Source organism: Chlamydotis macqueenii, chromosome 7 (assembly GCF_036417535.1).
Source record: "Chlamydotis macqueenii isolate bChlMac1 chromosome 7, bChlMac1.mat, whole genome shotgun sequence".
Lineage (NCBI taxonomy): Eukaryota > Metazoa > Chordata > Aves > Otidiformes > Otididae > Chlamydotis > Chlamydotis macqueenii.
This window is the reverse complement of record NC_141562.1, coordinates 22,833,056-22,851,937: the sequence shown is the minus strand read 5'-3', so window position 1 is coordinate 22,851,937 and position 18,882 is coordinate 22,833,056. Positions and strand designations below refer to the sequence as shown.

General features: G+C 37.4%; 1 protein-coding gene across 4 annotated transcripts in view; it reads left to right on the top strand.

Moving 5' to 3' along the window:
- MARCHF5 (membrane associated ring-CH-type finger 5) overlaps positions 1-18,882 on the top strand; it is a 40,847-nt gene that overhangs the window by 18,443 nt on the left and 3,522 nt on the right. The window contains exons 3-7 of one of the 4 annotated variants that reach the window (XM_086752418.1): positions 1,524-1,726; positions 4,640-4,770; positions 7,971-8,154; positions 8,592-8,758; positions 9,989-10,144. In XM_086752418.1, the coding sequence (XP_086608544.1) occupies positions 1,524-1,726; positions 4,640-4,770; positions 7,971-8,154; positions 8,592-8,758; positions 9,989-10,105 (802 nt within the window). In that variant the 3' untranslated portion in view covers positions 10,106-10,144. Of the gene's footprint in view, positions 1-1,523; positions 1,727-4,639; positions 4,771-7,970; positions 8,155-8,591; positions 8,759-9,988; positions 12,317-18,882 lie in introns of those variants that run through there. The other 3 variants (XM_086752419.1, XM_086752421.1, XM_086752420.1) reach the window with 3 other exon arrangements.

Below are 18,882 nucleotides of genomic sequence, written 5' to 3'. Positions count from 1 at the left end.
GTAATACTTCCAAATCTTTGTTGTGGTTTCAGTATTTTCATCTAGATTCTTACTAACTTGTGGCTTGGCTGACTTTCCTCCTGCTTAGGAAGGTTAATGTGTCCTTTCATTTAGGACTGTTATAGGTGCATATCAAGAGCATGAAGGTGAAAAGAGGGGTGGTATGACAGGAGTGTGTAACATCCTGATTCTGACTTAGACAGATGTTGTGGGGAAGGACTCAGACTTTGCTTTTACCTTCACATTAAGATGAATGGAAGAAATTGCAGTTCTGATTCAAGTTGTAAGTCTGCCAGCTCAGCAGTCTTCTTGAATGCAAACTGACGCAGTTCTAGTTTGAGCACTAATGTTGATAACTTACATCTGTACCTACTGTAATATGTTCTGTACTTACAAGTGGACATGTGGACATTACTATTATGTTTGTTTTACCTATTGTTCAATATTAAATTGCTGTTCTTGCAGTCTTCCCTAGAATCTGCATCTCAAATTGTGCTCCCTTTCACAGTTATGCCAGTAATAAGTTGCTGCAGGCTATGTTCTGCTCTTACACACTCAGAACTTAATTTCAGTATACTTCCACCATTATAAATCAGAAAAAGACTCATTGCTTTAAAATAATCTATTTCAGATTTTTTTACAGGCACAGGTATTGCTATAAACAATACATGGTGGTTGTTCTATAGATAAACTTTTTCAGTTTACAAATAGAATACTATCCAAAATAGTGAGGTCTTAAAAGGAAACTGTTAGACAGCAGTATTTTTCATTACTTCAAGTTTGAGCCTGACAAAATTCAAGTTTCCGTTGTAGATTTTCTTCCTTTTTTTCCCTCATAGTGGAGGTAAAAATAAAACCCCCAACCTGTCAGAGTGACATGCTAGGGAGGAAATAGTGACCTTTAAAAGGAAATACTCGATTTTCATTGGAGAGGGAATGAATTGATTAGAATTATTTAGTTTGTTTTGTGATACATTGTATAATTTGTGTTGTTCTGTCATTTAAGTGGATTGGAGTTAGTTTCCCAAGTAACAGCATACTGTATTGATCGTGTCTTCTTAATTTTAAAAACTTACCAAAATGTCTGCTGTAGGAGGAGATGATAATACATTTTAAAATACATGGATTTGTCCCTGCTGCTTGCAGGGGGATTGGACTAGATGACCTTTGAAGGTCCCGTCCAACCCGAGCCATTCTATGATTCTATGATTTTTCATATGTTGAATTATTCAGTGGTGGAACTACAGTGTCAATGCTTTTAAATTCATAAATTATCTAAAAGTTAAATTAGTAATTCTGAATGTATTAAAAGCAGTTGTTTATCTATCTGTAATATTATGTTAATACCAGAACAAGACTGTGGTACAAAATACTTACATTTTTGGTGATTAAGAATGGAGGCAAAAGCATCATCTCCTCTAATTGCACATTTTCTAAAACTACATGCTTTCACATGTGAAGGTTTATTTTAAGCACGTAGAAGTAGCAAAAAATATCTTCTTTTTTCCTTCCTGTAATTACAGAAGCTGCTGGGTTTGTTTTGCTACTGATGAGGATGATCGGACAGCAGAGTGGGTGAGACCCTGCAGGTGCAGGGGCTCTACGAAATGGGTTCATCAGACTTGTCTACAGCGCTGGGTGGATGAAAAGCAAAGAGGAAACAGTACTGCTAGAGTTGCTTGTCCTCAGTGCAATGCAGAATATTTAATAGTATTTCCAAAGCTAGGTAAGATATGTATCACTTAAAATTTAAACATAATGTAACGATTTGTTTCTTTATATTGTTCCTGTGGGTTTTTTCCTTTTTTTGTGCTCAGAGCATCAATTTTATTGAAAACATGTCTATTCCCTTTTCCAGACAGAAATAAATAACTTTGTGATGCTCACGTCCCTTTTGGTGGCTTAGTTAAATACCTTCTGAAAATGTTGGATATGTTCCACTTAGGTATATTGATAAGTCTTATAAGTGATTGACCTATAATTAATTCATGGTTAATGTGACTCTTTTGTTCTTGTTGAGCAGAGTGTGACTTCTTTCAGCAATTGCCACATATTACCACATAAACACACCCCTTCTTTTTGCCGCAGCTTGCAGACAAACTTATCAAAGGAAATTCAGAGAACCTTACTGAGCAAACTGTTGCATGTTATGAAAAACATATTTTTACTTTCGGAGGTATTCCTGAGTCAATATTGCCCTATATTCAAGAGGCAGAATATCTGTTGCTGGGCACTGCTCTAACTTTGTTTGCCAAGATGAAAGAAAGACGATGGAGATGATATTCCGGAGTCTACTTACTTGAGTAGCCAAGTAGGACACTGCACAATAAGTTGCATGTATTTAAATAAGCAGAGGCTGCTGTTACTCCACCTCTCATTTGCCCTCATGTACTATGACGTATATTAAGTAGGGCAGGAAAATGAAATCTTGCCATAGAAGCTTAAATTTTGTTTAAAAGTAAAACTCCTTGTTAAAGAAATGCTGACAGAGAGTGTGACTGTAGATTTTTTTTACAGTATCTTATTTCTGTAATGAAATAGCTGAAAATAAATTGCACTATCAGTTCTTTGGGAATTCTTTTCTGTTAGTATAATGGCTGACAAAATTAAAGTGTGAAGGGAATTTTATATGGGTGATAACATTTATTTCCATGACAGAACACTGAGTAATGGGAAATAAAATATGGACTAGTGTATTGTTGATACTGAAGAAAACATAAACCAGTATGAAACTTACTACCAAGTTATTCATGTATCAACCACAATTCAACTTTGCTATAAGAATAAGATAGAGAGGAATCTTAATCTCCATCATAAAGAACGCATGTGAGAGTCTTCTGATGTATTTTCCTTCACAGTACCATCTTTTTCTGTTTTTAAAGATGAGAAAGGCATAAAAATTTAGACTTGTGTCAGAGTACATAAGACTTCTGTAGTACAGCTGGGAAATGAATTTGGGTCCATCAAATATCAATCACGAGCTTGAAGTGCCTTAAACAAGAGAGACAGTCTTGCCCTTTTGTAGCTCTTTCTAGAAACCAAAAACTGTTGTATCACAACTCAATTTTAAGTCAGTCAAGGTTACACCAGGCAGAGCTAGGACAGTAAGATGTTTTCAAGCAGTCTTGCCAGTAGCCATGTCTCTGCTGCAGCAGGTATCTTTTGAAGACATTGCTAGTCATACCATTCAAGAGCAGGAAAGAACAACTAAAGTTTCCCTGAAGTAGCATAGTTCAGAAACTTAATTACATTGAGACTTCTCTAATGTACTACTAGAAACTTTTTTTCTAAAAACGAACTTATGTGAAAGGGCACTCCCTAACACAACCTAAGAATATAAAATTATTATGCACTAGAAATACTCAAACTAAGAACTGAACTGCAAAGTGATTTTTGTATATTTGGAGAACGCCAAATACCTTTACCTCTAGAAAGGTAAAAAAGGAAAAAAAATTCTTGGCACCTAATGTGCAAAGTCAGTTCAGGTGCAAAGTCAGAACAGTTCAATTAATTTGAGATCAGGAGGAAAATGGCATACAACTCCAGATTGGTGTACAAAACAGAGCATGCTAACTAGCATGGCAGTTCATCTAGCAGAAGTCTTGTACATCTACTGTATCAGGACTTCAGTAAGTCACTTAACTCCATTGCTCAAGAGATCGCTCCTTCCCTACACTCCCCTCTGTGTGTGCCACCCCCCCTTTACCTTTCTTTACTTTCTACTTTTCTGTATGCTTATTTGCCTATGCATTCTCAGTCCTTTTTTTCCAAGGTGCTGTGAACTATCCCATTTCTCTTTGTATTGACAAATACAAAAGTAATGTGGAATCTGATCATGGTGATGACCTTTTTCACTTCCATACATACATTTCAGACTTCAACATCTGGCTTTTGCTTTGCTGGTGCCATTGCAGTCTCTCAAAGATGCAAGCATGCCCTTGTTTACCTCACCAAAGTTGGTCAGGGTAATGTCTTGCTCTTTGTAAGTCTGGAAAGTTCAGATGTCCATAGACAGAACAAGGAAACTCTATTCATGTAATGTTGTCAAAGGCACTAAATAACCTGAATAGGAGGCCTTTTTCCTCCAGCATTTGAGAGGTGGTCCTCTAAAAATATTAAATGCAGCCTCTTCCAGTGGAAGGAATCTTTCATATTGACTATGCTACTTTTTACTTTAGAGCAGGATAGTTTAGTGGCAGAATTCTCACATGAAACTGTCAAGGATAAGCACAAGAAGTACATGGTAACTAATCAGTATTTCATCCTTTTGAAAACTAAAATATCTAACAAATAAAAAAGCCACTAAAACTAAAATGGTTTCTATAACAGAACAATTCTGATTCAACACAGACAAAGGAACTTTGTCAGCTTTAGTGGGTAAATTAGTCAGTGCTCTAACCATTATATTAATCGCTTGGAAAGATGTTGCAGTGAATGAAATGGAAGGTAGAAATAAGTTACAAGTTTAGCTTAGTAGCTTTTAATTATGTGTTCTGATTTAAACAGCATGTGTGGGATGTCAGACTTGCATTTTGCCAAGTTCATTCTTTATCAGTGAGAGATGCTGAGAGCTTTCTTCAGTATGCTTTTATATATATATGTATATATATCTTGAAACCTTACTTTTCCTTTATCATAGGTCCAGTTGTTTACGTTTTGGATCTTGCAGATCGACTGATCTCAAAGGCATGTCCATTTGCTGCAGCTGGAATAATGGTGGGCTCTATATACTGGACGGCTGTTACATACGGAGCTGTGACGGTGATGCAGGTACACATGTATTCCCTCTTCTTTGCGAGCTTTGAAAGAAAGTCTTCTGAAGAAAAAGACAATTAAGACATGCTTTCGCTGCTTTCGGCACTTTCAGCATAGTTAACAAGGGAATTCAAGATGGGCAGATAGAAAGCTTTTCACTTTTAACTGATCATACTGTATAAAGCCAAGCATGCCTCTTCAAACGTGGTTCAGTCTGCAGCTAACAAAATTCACTACTACTGCAGCTGGCTGCCCTTTGTGTGGCAGGCTGGTGAACCCAGAACTTCTGTTCTTACAGAAAAGGTGCCATTACCACCTAACTACTAATAATGGGTAGTCTGATTCTTCAGAAAAGACATGAGACTCATCTCTTTTTACCTGTAGAAAAATTTTGCTGGTAATATTCAAAGGGTTGAGACATGGTGAATTTTTCAGTCCTACTTGCTTTTTTATTGTATAAAGGAGAATGCATGCTCTGCATGGTGCAATTCATTCATAAACAACAAATGCAAAACACTACAAATTAATAGTATGTTCTTTTAATTACTTCAGAATATATGGTTAGTTGAAAGGAAAAAAACCTGTTATTTTTCGAACTTCTGTTCTTGTGAACTTGCTGTTTAAATATAAAAGTAATGTTGACAGGTGGCAAACTATGAACTACGGAAAAGACTTGTTCACAGCTGTCCTAGTTCAACTACAAGACAAGAATTTTCATAGACTGTACAACTAGAAGGACCTTTGTTACCATTTCAGTTGTTGATTCCTATATCAAGCCCATAACCTGTGTTTTGCCTGAAAGCATAAAAGTATTTTTATGCTAATTCAGTGGTAGATAGAATTAACAAATCTGTATGCTAAGTATTCCTCTACACAGTTCTAATCTTAAGTATACAACCTAGTCCTTATCCATGCAAGTCATATGGCACTATGTTTTCCTGAATTGTGTGGTACTCCCCTACAGTTCTACAAGTCAATTTCAAGATGTGTGCTGTTTTGATTCTGTTTTTTACGTGATATCATAGCAGAAATGTATGACAACCACTGAAAGTGGAGCCCAAATGAGCTGATGCAGTCTCCATGGTACCAGTGTGGCCAGGGTCACGTGGCTGCATGAGTGATGTATAATAACTTTCAGTACCTCCTCCATTCCAGAGGAGGTCTCTGTATTCCAGAATGGTACACTTAGGAATTTCTTCATCTGAGATTTTGTTCTTCCTGTGGCCCTTACAGGAACACTGCAACCATCTGTAATGCTACAAGTAGACTTTGTGAAATGTACCAGTCTTTATCTCCTTGCTCACTGAGCCCTTTTCTTTAGGAACTTATATGACCTTTTTAGCTTCTCTAGAACTACATAACCAAATGGAAAGATAAATGCTCCTTTCTGTAGTTGTTTTGCTTTTGAAATTAGTATCTGCCTAAATACTAGTTCAGACAGCTGCTCAAATCCCAGGTATGAAGAATTACGTATTTTCTTAATGGATGGCACGCTGGGTAAGATAATAATTTATTTTTGCTTATAGTGGAGGATATTAAATTGAGAGTGGAAGGAAACTGTTCCATCCATTTTGCCACCCTAGATATGCTAAGTTTAGTACAACTGCTTTCCTGAAGTATTTCAGACTCCTTTTCTTCAGTTGAAGGGCTAGAGAAAAAGCACAAAAGCTCTTTTTAAAGGTTAAGCTTCAGATGGAGAAAATTAAACATAGAATTGACATTGTGATGCCAGTGGTAACTAAGTCAGTAACAAATCATATGGGGTTACTGAAAACAGAGATAAATCTAAAGCAGAAGAGAAGATAGTGAGGCCTTTTTTTTGATGGACAAGGGCTATAAGGAGAAAATTTGGGTGGAAGATAGTGAAGAAACTGAAAGACAACTGCTGAATTTTTTTTTCAGGAATAATCGTTTGGTGGCAACAGTATTGGTTATGCCTATTTTTAGAGGCTGTTAACTCTTCTATAGTTAACTTTCTGTTCTAGAAGAATAAAATGGAATTGTTTCCAAAGCAAGGCTAAAAGTACAGTTTGAAGGTACTGTGGTATGTTACCCTAGCTTCTTCCCCGTGTCCTTCCTTTTCCAGAAGTACTGGTTATTGTTGTGTTGGTTTGGTTTTGGGGTTTTTTTTTTGTTTGGTTGGTTTTTATTTTGTTGCATGTTCTTACTACCTAATTCTAAATTTTGTGCAAGTGAAGACGATAGCTTTTTGCATTTGTGCGGAAAACAAGAAGTCAATGAAAAACATCAGGAAATCTAGTGCCTGACAAACATTATAATAATTATTTTAGTGTTTCTAGTCTCCCTAGATTTTTATGGAAAAAGTAATGAAAGAGTCCATTCTTTCTAGAAGCACTTTAAAGGATTTTGTTAGCATTTAGTAATTCTTAAATTGAGACAACTCTAGAGGTGATCTACCACTTCAGTTACGTTTTTGTCCTCAGCCCTATTGGAGTTACTTACTTAAAATAAAAAATACATACTTTTAAGGAAAACATAAGGCATTGTTCTGTTCAGAGTTTTAATATATACATTTTATGAACTGCAAAGTCTTATTATTTTTTATGTGCCAGTAGAAAGGTTTAGACAAATCAGTAATGACTGTCCTTTAAAATTGTAGCAATATGTTAAAAATAAGGTACAAGTGAAGTTATGCTGCTATTCCTACTACAGTTGAAAATAATGTTCCTCTCCCTGCATTGTCTAGAGAAGCAATACTTTTTAATACTGTGATCTCTGTTGCACAAGGTATTCCTAAATAACAGAAATTTTTAATTAAAACATTCTGAGCTAATTGCTATGAATTTACCATTTGAAGAGTATTATCTAGCAATTTCTGAGTATAGAATTAATAATTCTAAAATTGTAGTTTCCTCTGTGCTTTTTGGAAAGCATGCTATTTTATTTCAGGTGTTTAGGGTTTTACTTACACAGAAGCACAAGAAACTTTTCTTGAGATGGTAAGGAATTGTGTTACAGTTCCCTGCAAGATTAATGTCTTGCAAACTAGGGCTGGTAGATCGCGTGCATTACACTTAGTAAGCAACCAAGGATGCAAAGGGAAAATTGAGTACATTAGGTAAAACGGTATTCGTTTTTTCTTTAACTTAAAATGTGTGGGCAGCCCCAAACAAACTAGACTTTTAAAAAGTTACGTTCTTTGTTCTTCAGTTGTGGCCTTTGTTATGTTTGTCAACTATATACATATTTACCAGGTTGTGGGTCACAAAGAAGGTCTTGACGTCATGGAGAGAGCTGATCCTTTATTTCTTTTGATTGGACTTCCCACTATCCCAGTCATGCTAATACTGGGCAAGATGATTCGTTGGGAGGATTATGTGCTCAGACTGTGGCGCAAATACTCTAATAAGCTACAAATTTTGAACAGCATATTTCCAGGTAATGTGATTAAATTTAAAAGGAAATATCAAGCTTGAATTTGTGCCTTTACCCTCATCTCCTAGGCAAGTAGTTTTCGCCATTCTTAAGTAAAGGTGATTAACACTTTCCTTCTATTTTATGTTCAGTCTGTATAGATTGTGTTTGTTTAGTACCTAGTGAGAAAGGTGGGGTAAGAGGAGCAGGAAGAAGCATGGTTTCAGTTAAGGCCGTAAGAACAAAACAAGCTACTAAAAATCATGGGTCTTATTTGAAAGTAAAAATGAATACAGTCATTTAATGGAAACAGAATGTTCACTGAGAAGAGGGATAGTTCCCGAAAAGTAATTGGGCTATAGATTTGGAATGGAGTGGGGGGTGGGCACTGATGTACTTTCTATGTTCTGTTTGAGGTAGTGGCCATGTAACCTTTTCTTCCCTCACTCTCATCCCTTTAGGCATTGGATGTCCTGTTCCTCGTATTCCAGCAGAGGCCAACCCTTTGGCAGATCATGTCTCTGCTACACGCATTCTGTGTGGAGCTCTCGTTTTCCCTACTATTGCCACCATAGTTGGCAAGCTGATGTTCAGCAGTGTTAACTCAAATTTACAAAGGACAATCTTGGTAAGATTTGGTATTGTTTGTTTTATAAACAGTTATAATATGGGAATATGAAGTGTTGTGTTTTAGGGGGAGGGAGAAAAAGTAAAAAGGAACGGAAATTGATCTAGAACTTAAGTGATATTTGATTAAGGGAAGAGTGGTGGTTTGTGGTTTTTTTTCAAGGTTGCCTCTCTTGGCAGTGGACAAGCATCACGCCTGTGACAGACTTTGTCCTTATGCCTGAAACTAATCTCAGTTCAAGACAAGGCTGAAACTTGTATCTGGTACTAGGCAGACCTTAGCAGTAATTAAGGGTGATAATGAAGATGATGAACCAGCATCTTCTAAGAACAATCCTGCAAGGGAAGACTGAGGTTTATATTATCAACCTTTTCATATTAGCTCCTGTTTAGTAATAATTTGAGAGAATCCCTTTGTTACTTATTTTAATCAGGAGAGAAAAATAAACTCTCCATAGAGGTTGAATGGAGGGGGGAGGACAAAGATAGGAGACAATATCTTCCTTTGTGAATAACCTTCCTGGCTTGCAGCCTTTCAAGGGGAAGCACACTGAGTTTTTGGTAGGCTGGTATCCCTGGTCATCTGACTGTCACTTCAGCCCATTTTAAATTCCAGCATGTTTATGCACCTCTCTCTTTTGTATGGAAGACACAGTGATATTACAACTGTTCATGCTGACTGAAGGCTTCTTAGTGTCTCTTCTTATTTTGAAGACTTGAGATAAACATATTGTAAAACTTTCTGGGAAAAAAAAAAAGTTTGTTTTAGAAAAAAAACCAGATTTTCTTTTACTCCACACTTGCTTTTGGCAAGTGGCCTTTTTCACAGTCTGATTACAGAATGGTAATTAGTATTATTCTTTGTGCCATGTATAGTATATATTCAGAGAAGGGAGGAAAGCAGATACATATCTGCATTTTATTTTGTTCTTTAAATAGGATCTATTTTGATTTTTTTAGAATATTTGTCAGACTTCCAGGCAAATAGAAGCTTTCAGAAAGTTTCATAGATCCACTATGTAATCCCTTTAAGTAACATCAACCGCTTTAATAGTGCATTATGATAGAAAACTTTGAGATACACATTTGGAATTGTCCCAGTTAGCTAAACTTAAAAGAAAATGCTATATGATTGAAAAACAAATCTTCTTTGACCAGGAATTTTTAAAATAACATTTGCAATGATATGACACTGAACTGTGCAGGTTTTCAAAATATCTTTTTATTTCAGGGTGGAATTGCTTTTGTTGCTATAAAAGGAGCTTTTAAGGTTTACTTCAAACAGCAGCAATATTTGCGCCAAGCTCACCGCAAAATTTTAAATTATCCTGAGCAAGAAGGAGCATAAGGCTGTGACCTCCAGATGTCGTACAGTCTCACCTAACAGGTTTCCATGTTGTATTGGTTCCATCATTATTGCACAGTAGTGGAGAATTGTGATAAGCTGCTGCTCTTTTTTTTTTTTTTTTTTTTGTTAAATATAATAAAGCACTGTTTTGTGGCAGGGTAAATCCTTTCAGCAACCACTGAACCTAAGAATGTGACTTGGCTTTCATTATTTTTTGGGTATTTCTGTTGGGCAACAGGCTTCTGAATTATTTTCTTTGAGCCAATATGCTGAAAGGAAAAAAAAAAAAGCATCAACTACAGAACAAGAACATTTTAAATTGTGTAGTTAATGTAGGCTATATTCAAATGCCTTTTCTATAGGTGTTTTCATACCCACGTTATCCTCCAGTTCAGCATTTCACACAATGAAGGGAATTTTTTTTAAAAACGAAATGTGAGTCATTACGAAGGAGAAGTAATTGTGGGACATCAGTGAATAAAGATTTCCTTAGTTTTCACTGGTATCAAACAAGGAGTGTAAAATACCCAAATGACTGACCAGAGAATGCAGAAGATAGATCACTCCCTACAGGACTTGTGTGACAGCTTTAGCTACCTAAGTACTAGGTGTTGAAATCAGCACGGCTTCCAGGTGACTATTTTATTACTGATAATTTTTACTGTCCTGTTGTATCTTCTGCAGTGCCTAGTGTTACTTTCTCAAGGCTGCTCTACTGTTTCATAACTGGTGCTGGATAGCACTTTTTTTCCTCCACGGTAAAATAATTAAATAAGGGGAAGTAAATTTCAGTTGCTTATTTTGTAGTTAAGTATTAGAGCACTTGTTTAGTTTTCATGTTCCTTTTGACTGTGTAAATACCCATAAAAGTACAAGAGCAGAAGTGTGAGGAAAAAACATTGAACACTAAAGCTACATTTAAACTGACAGATTAGGGCATCCTTCTAACCTTCCAGACATAGGTGTGTAACTCAGCTCTGTACCAGAACTGGTCTCTGTTCTGCCTGTACCAGCTCTAGTGGAAGGATTGGCTGAGGTGGGGCAACACTACACTTTGGGTACCTCATCTGAGCATGGTACATACCAGCAGGCTAGACACTCTTTAAGACAATGTGACTCCATTCTGTAAAGGACTAAAGGATAAATCTTAAATGTGTAATAAACTAAGTTTATTTATACAGTAAGCTTTACTGTTGCAATATGTTCAAAATAGCCAGCTGAGGGAGACATTAGCACTTCAGTTGATATATTTATAAACTTCATTTCAGTAGAAATAAACTCTTTTGTGAAGTTAAATTTTGACAAACATAATATGGCCATTTAATATCCATACCAGACCTAACCTAGATTTAGTACTTGAAGTTTTTTCTTAATAGCAATTTATTTGTTTTTAACAAAGTTGTTTTTCTTTTCCTTGTTCATATTAATAAATCAAATGCATGGAGAAAGGTTTTAAAAAAAAAAAAAACAAAAACTTTTAGTGGAAGTAATTCATAAGTAAATATTTCTTTTCACCAGAAATGAAGTAAATGCAGAACAGACTTCATATTTGACCGCAATAATGTATGTTAGAGAAATTCAAAATATGGTACCTTTTCTATAGTATGTTTATCTTAATTACTGAGATGTAATATTTTAGAACTGTACAAAAGTGTATATAATGGCCAACTAGTATTCAAAAACTATACAGGTATTGAAAATTATGTGTTCAATCAATTATCAAATACTTTTGAGATTCTTACTGTAACTTGAAGAATTACTATAAACTTGTAAGTCTGCTGATTATATTTGTCGTAGTGGGCTCACTTTTATATAAAAACTGAATAGAGTAGCAACCTCTGAAAGTTGCTGCTTCCTGTAAGATAGGTATTCTATTGTTTCAAGATTATTTCTTACAGAATTCCTAATTTAGAGAAAACAGCTTTTCAGTGGTCTTCACTGTATATATTTACAACCAATTTATTACTGTTTTTTAAAGTCTCATGAAGAATTGAACGATGCAAGTTAGTGAGTTTGAAACTTGTTCCATGGGAAAGCTCATTGTCTCCTCTGGAAGTTAAAACCATTGTAAAAATACAATTATAAAAATACTGTATGAATTATAAAGTGATTTCACCTAAGTGGCAGAAGGTCATGACTCTGTAAATCTTGTTTTTAAGTATTGCAAATTAGACTTATGTTGAATTAGGTTAAATAAATATTTTTACACTCCCTAGTGTATTTTGTCAGTTCAACAAAAGCCTGTAGCAAAACTTCAGAATGAAAAATGTGTTTTCTTTTAATGCATATCTAAGGATTTGTATAATCAATTTTAAGTTGATAGCCTAAAGAAGTATCTTGGGGATGAAGGAAGAATTACTATAAGACTTTAAGGTTACATTTACGTTTCTGTTTTCTTTTTTTTTTTTTTTCCCTCTCTAGTGATAAATTAATTATGTAGGGGAATGCAGTTCTCAAACATTTAAAGCCAAAGAATTGTTGCAACTTGAATGACTTCTGGTAATACAGACCTGGGGTTGGGAGTTACTGCATATCTCTTGCTTGACTGATGTGCAGCATTTTGGGGGGAAATACACTGATCCCTCTTCATGGAGAAAGATAATACTGTCTGTAGGAAGTATTTCTTTCACTTATGAGTAATTTATGTCTAATTACTTTCAGAACAAGGATATGGAAATGTTATCTAGCATTTCTCAGTGTACTTATCTGTAACTTGGTTTCTCTTAGCCTTCCTTACATCAACATAAAGGCACAAATTATCTGAGCCATGATCATGTAGATACACAGGAGATGCTTCTCCCCCCCTCTCTCCCATCCTGTCTTAGACTCTTAGATTTAGATGGAGCCCTACTACACTTTTCACTATTTTTTTTTTTTTGTTTGTTTGCATGATTGTTCTTTCCTTTATCCTCTTTCCCCTTAAAAAGCTTTTCTTTGTAACAATTTGCATGAGTTGCCTGGTTTGAAGTATATTAATTCCCTCCTCATCTGGAGTTGTTTCTCACAGGTTAGCTGTTGCTCTTGGTTATCAGAGAAGGATCCAACTATGTAGCTATTTAAGGCCTCTTCAGCATTTAGAGTAGTTCTCTGTGCATAAGAAGAGATATGCTTAGGTACTGTGACTTCAGTCAGAATTATCTATTTTAATTGAGGACACTATTTTTACTAGAATTTCAGCTGCATAATGTTTATCATGGCAGCTGTGAGGATTCCCCTTTTTTAAATGCATACTGTAGAACTTGGAGAAGTTTATGGAGTAGGTGTTTGAGGGTTGTTTGGAGTAGCTTTTTACTAGCTGATTTTCAGAAAAGTTTTTAACCATAGACAGGTATGTTTCTTTGTTTGCATAGTGGTTTTTCTGATGGAGAGAACTAAGAGAAGTAGAACTACATAGGTCACGGATCCATTTACTGTTGTACCAGTAATCTTGATTTTGGAACCCTATATTCAATGTTCTACATCCATGCCACTTTCTGTTCAGGTTTTCTTTTTAGGAGAACCAAGATTAAATTTGTTTAATGCATCACTGAGTACAGTCATGTTATCTGTTATTATAAGAAATGCTGTGCTAACAATTCCTGCTTCACATTTTAAAGTACAAATGCCAGTTTCACTAACAAGTGTGGCTTTGGAATTCTTTTCTAGTAGGGAACTGCTGCTGAAACTTGTGTTGATATGTGTTTTGGTTGTTGGCTTTGTTTCGTCTTTCATGGGTTTTTTGTTGGCTGATTTTTTTAAAGCATGCTGAGGTAAAAGCATCCTTTGATAGATGAAGGCATGAGATAAGATTATAGGTAAAAGCTAGGAAATTCTGAAAACCATCTTAGCAGTTGTCCTCCAACTAACAGGCCCTTTCTTCTGCACCCGTGCAGTCACTACTCTCTTCTTTGTAGTGTGAAACAGAACCTGCTATCCAAACCCAAAAAGTAGTTGAATATTCATTAGTTCTTGTGCAGTCTGAGAATAAGTTCTGGTTTTGAAGGGTGATTAAAATGGAATTAAACTGAGACCTTTGACTCTTCATTTACCACGACTTACTGACAATTTATTCTTATTGCTTCTACTGGGGTTTTCTGGGGCGGGAAACTTCAAATGCTTTAAGAAACTACACATACTCTTTGATATTTAACTTAATAAGGTAAATAAGTACTCTTCTCATGTACTCGGAATCACCACTGAATCTGGCAGTGCACCATCCTCCTTATCCTCACAGCCTCTCAGTACCTGAACTCCTGTATTTCAACCCTGTTGACTGAAAAGGCACATCTTTTCCCACTGGTGTCTCACACTTGTGATTTGGGGAAAGATTCTCACTTAAATCAGTTTCAATAAATTATAGAATCATTTGGGGAAATCAGAAGCCAGTGTTCCTTAACGAGTTGGTTACATTCTTGTAGGCACTGAGGCCAAGACTACTTTCGTCATTGCTTTTTAGCAGTCTGCTCTATTGGAATGACCTGTAAAACTAAAGCATTTGTGCCAAAGTTTGCCCAGCATTTCAACCATTCAAATTATTTCTACTTTACTAATTTATAGATTGCCAGGGTAAGCTTTATGATTTCACTTTAAGGCCTTATACAAGAGCTTGAGTAATACAGCTCACTTTCCAGAAAGGCAACAGTCACAAGGCATATGCGCAAAGAGAATGTTACTGCAAGTGAAGAAAAATTCTGTTCTGTGAACAGGGATGAACTATCTCCATTTTATCATGGCCCCCATGCTGCAAGACGATTTGAAGATCTGTGGCATCTTTGTCTGTTCTTGCCAGTTAGTTATTCACATGCTATGGACATTTAATTGCTTTTGCACCTCTGACTATTGTGAGCAGAAAGCAGTTTTTTTCTGGTTGTACTGTACTAAGTAGTTCAGAACAAAAATTCCATTCCAGAACCACTAAAAGCAAATAGCAGACATGATTTGAAATTGCCTCAACTAAACAGCTCAGCAGCACCTGTCAAAACATATCTTTCAGGCACCTCATTTAATGCTGGATGACTAAGCCATGGAAATGCAATTGCCTAAGCAGTGGGCCTCCATAGGAAGTACTAGGCTTATTTAAAAAACAAACCAAAAAAAACCCCTCTACTTGCTTCTACCTTCAGACCACTCTGTGATGGAGCATGCACAGCTTGATGTGTCTTCAATTGCTCCTCCACTCTTACTACAACTCAGTGACACTTAGCTGCAGCTAATGGGAGCTGATAAGGAGCACACTGATCTGAGTATTTACTGTATGTCTAAGGACTGTGTTATGAGTAGTTGCCAATTTTCTGTCATGAATCATTACAGAGAAGCTAATACCCCTACTCACAACCTCTGGAAGAGCCTCCCCTTACCAATTTTCCAGATGCTTCTCAGGCACAGAAGATAGAATATGTGAGGGGCATAGAGCAAGGGCTCTAGCCATATCACCCAAGTTGCAGAAGGCAAAAGCAGGGATTGGGAGAAAGAAGAACTGCCCACTGTAGGAGAAGAGCAGGAACCTGAAGGCACACAAATCCATGGGACCTGAGATGCATCTGCAGGTCCTGAGGGAACTGGCAGATGAAGTTGCCAAGCTGCTGTCCATCACATTTGAGAAGTCATGGCAGACTGGTGAGGTTCCTGATGACTGGAAAAGGGAAAATATAACCTCCATTTTTAAAAGGGAAACAAGGAAGACCCAGGGCACTACAGGCCAGTCAGTCTCATATCTGTGCCTGGCAAGATCATACAGCAGATCCTCCTAGAAACCATGCTAACGCACATTGAAAATAAGGAGGTGATTGGTGACAGCCAACACAGCCTCACTATGGCAAATTGTGTCTGACCAATTTGGTGGCCTTCTGTGATGGAGTTACAGCATTGGTGGACAAGGGATGACCAACTCATGTCATCTACCTGAACTTGTGCAAAGCATTTGACACTGTCCCACATGACATCCTTGTCCCTAAACTGGAGAGACATGATCACAGTAAGTCTATAACATTCCTCTCGGCAACTCCTGCTCAAAGCATTTCAGTTCTTGCTGAGCTAAATCACATACCCTATGTGCTGGAATCCCTTTATATAACACTTAAGAGTAGAGTCATTAGCAGCCCACAAAAATATTTTGTCCTAATCTATAGATTAGAACCAAGAAAAACATAAACCAGCTTTACTGGTGGCATCTGTGGAGACATCTTAGATACTATTCCAGCAACACACCATAGAAATTGTCCCAGATGCAGGGATCATCTTGTATCCTCAGAAATCTGAGCATCATGGGGCCTTTCTTGACCAAGCATGAATCTTGAGTACATCCTCTGCAAAGGTCAATACCGTGTGGCTTGTAGCACTGAGGTCTCTGTGCCTCTGTCTTTCTAACTAAGTACCAAGACAGGGGAAAAACTGTGTGTGGAAACTGCAATTGCAGATAGTGTAACTATAGGAGGTTGTTAGAATGGGAAACAATACTGTAGACACCTCCCAAAACTGTGTGAGAGGCATGTATTAACTAACCTTACCAGCTTCTTACTGTCAAAATGGTGGCCAAAGTCCTTCTTTATTGTAGCTGGCATTCAGATGTTGTTATATAAGTAACTGTTCGCAAACCTGAAGTTGACGAGCAGAACGCGTCTTCAACATTATCCTATTTGTCCTTGTTACTACATTAATTAAAACTCATAAACCTCCCACAGTGTCTCATCATGAGGAATACAATCATTTATGGCATCCACCTATGAAGAGTTTAAAGAAGGTCAAAACAAATCATTCTGTATTAATAAGCTGGACACCTCCAAAAGCCTGTTAGGAGCCTCATTACGGGGTAATTCATTGCATCTGGATATTCCTCAGGAGCAAATTAACTAAGTGTTTTAAAAAGCAGTGCATAAGACTTGAGTTCATCCCTTTTGGCAGCTGCATAATCGTCACCTGGGAAGCCATGTAATGCTTTTCTTGCATCTAAAATATGTTCTTAGGAATGGCAGCCACTCAGGCAATGTTAAAACACATTTGCCTGCATATGAGCATGACCAAGAGAAACTCAGTCTTTCTACATCAGCCATAATGTGCAACTTGGGTGGTGGGTTTTAGGTTTTTTTTAGTTCTATTCTGTTTTTAAAAGAACAAGGCTTGTGATATTGTCCACCGCAGGAAAAGCGCAAAAGGCGTAAGCAAGCTGAATTCAGTATGCGGCAGTTCTGCTCCAGTCAGAACGCAAATAAATAGACTGAAATGTAATTAGGATAAATCAAATATGCACTACAATTATATGGCACATGGTAAGCAGACTCCAAAAGCGAGTGGTGTATTTTTGCATCCTAACATTTCCTGTATTCCCAAAGCAGATTCTTTCCTTATTATTGCATTTTTGAGATGTAATTAGATGGCCTCAAAATATCGTTTTTCTGCAGCAAGCCTTTTTTGAAAGTCGAGTCTCTTTACTAATTGACTCACACAGGAACTGAACAGTATCACCATCAAAATACAGTAACAATATTCCCTGTCCAATAGGTAAGGAAGCAGAAGGACGGAAAGAGTGTACAATGAAGTCTAAATTCTATTAACAGGTGAACATGGTGCTATGTCTTGAGCAATGCATGTAGTTCATTTTTTCTTTTAAAACATACTAGCATTAAAAAAGGAAACATCTAATCAGTTTATACTACCCCCCCCCCCCCCCCCCCAATGCACATACCCACACAAAAAATTCTGCCTTTTTGCTCAATACTGATACCAAAACAAAAGTGAGATACCAGAGTGGGAGTCTACTGTATTGGCCATCTGCCCTTCAAACACTTTTCTTCATCTTGTGCAGGGGTCTCACCTGGTTGGGGACAGCAGTGCATGCTGAAAAGCTAAAGGATGTGAAGAACCACTTGATGAAGCAAAATCAGCTAGTGATTGCAGTGTGAGGGATGCTATAGGCTATGACTGCAGGATCACTTATCTGCACAATCTGATTTTTCAGTCCTAGAAGTCCTACAAACATTCCCTTTTCCATCTTTAGAAACAAAGCAACCACTTGACAACATAAACTCTCAATCCTAATGGAGGAATGGGGTTTCTTGAGCATATTTGGCAAATTTGTCACAACTGGATGTTCTTGCAGATGAAATTTCATCTAGTTTAAGGTGCAGTTACGCAGCTCAGGTATGGTCTTTGCTGGATAAGCAGATGCACATAGAGCAACTTTGTGACAGAATGAGCCATTGCCACCTGATATTTAAAATTGTACTGCTCCTTGCCCATTTCTACTCTCCACATGATTGCTGAATGCTAGTGGGATTCTTTTGGGTGAAACCCTGATGCTCTGGCCTTCAGGCTGTTGCCTGTGCAGGAAACACCTTCAGTCCACAGCAGATGCCTCGATCCTGGGGCCTAGCACTTGCTGCTAACAACTCATCCAAGCAGCAAGGGTAACCTGCTCCCCACTCAAGCAGCAGGATACGTGTAAAGACTGCTAGGCAAAAGCTCAGAGCTGGGCTGAGACCCTCTTTCCCTCACCTTTATTTAATGATACATACAAAAAAGGGACCTGGAGACCTGAGACAGTGCCAGCTTATTGCATACTTGCACCAGGGGTCTGTTCATGGGGCACTGGGCAACTACAGAGCTTTGGGCTGACCTGAAAGTAATTACATTGTACTGGAGCCAGGCTGGCAGAGTAGTGCGTCTCTCTTCCTCTGGGAGGGAAGCCAAGTCCAGTTCTCCTACGACACAGGAAACACGGATGAGTCAAAGACATGAAGGGCACAGGGTGCCCTCTGCCATGAGTGGACGGTGAAAGCATAGCCTAACTGCGGGTAGCTGAG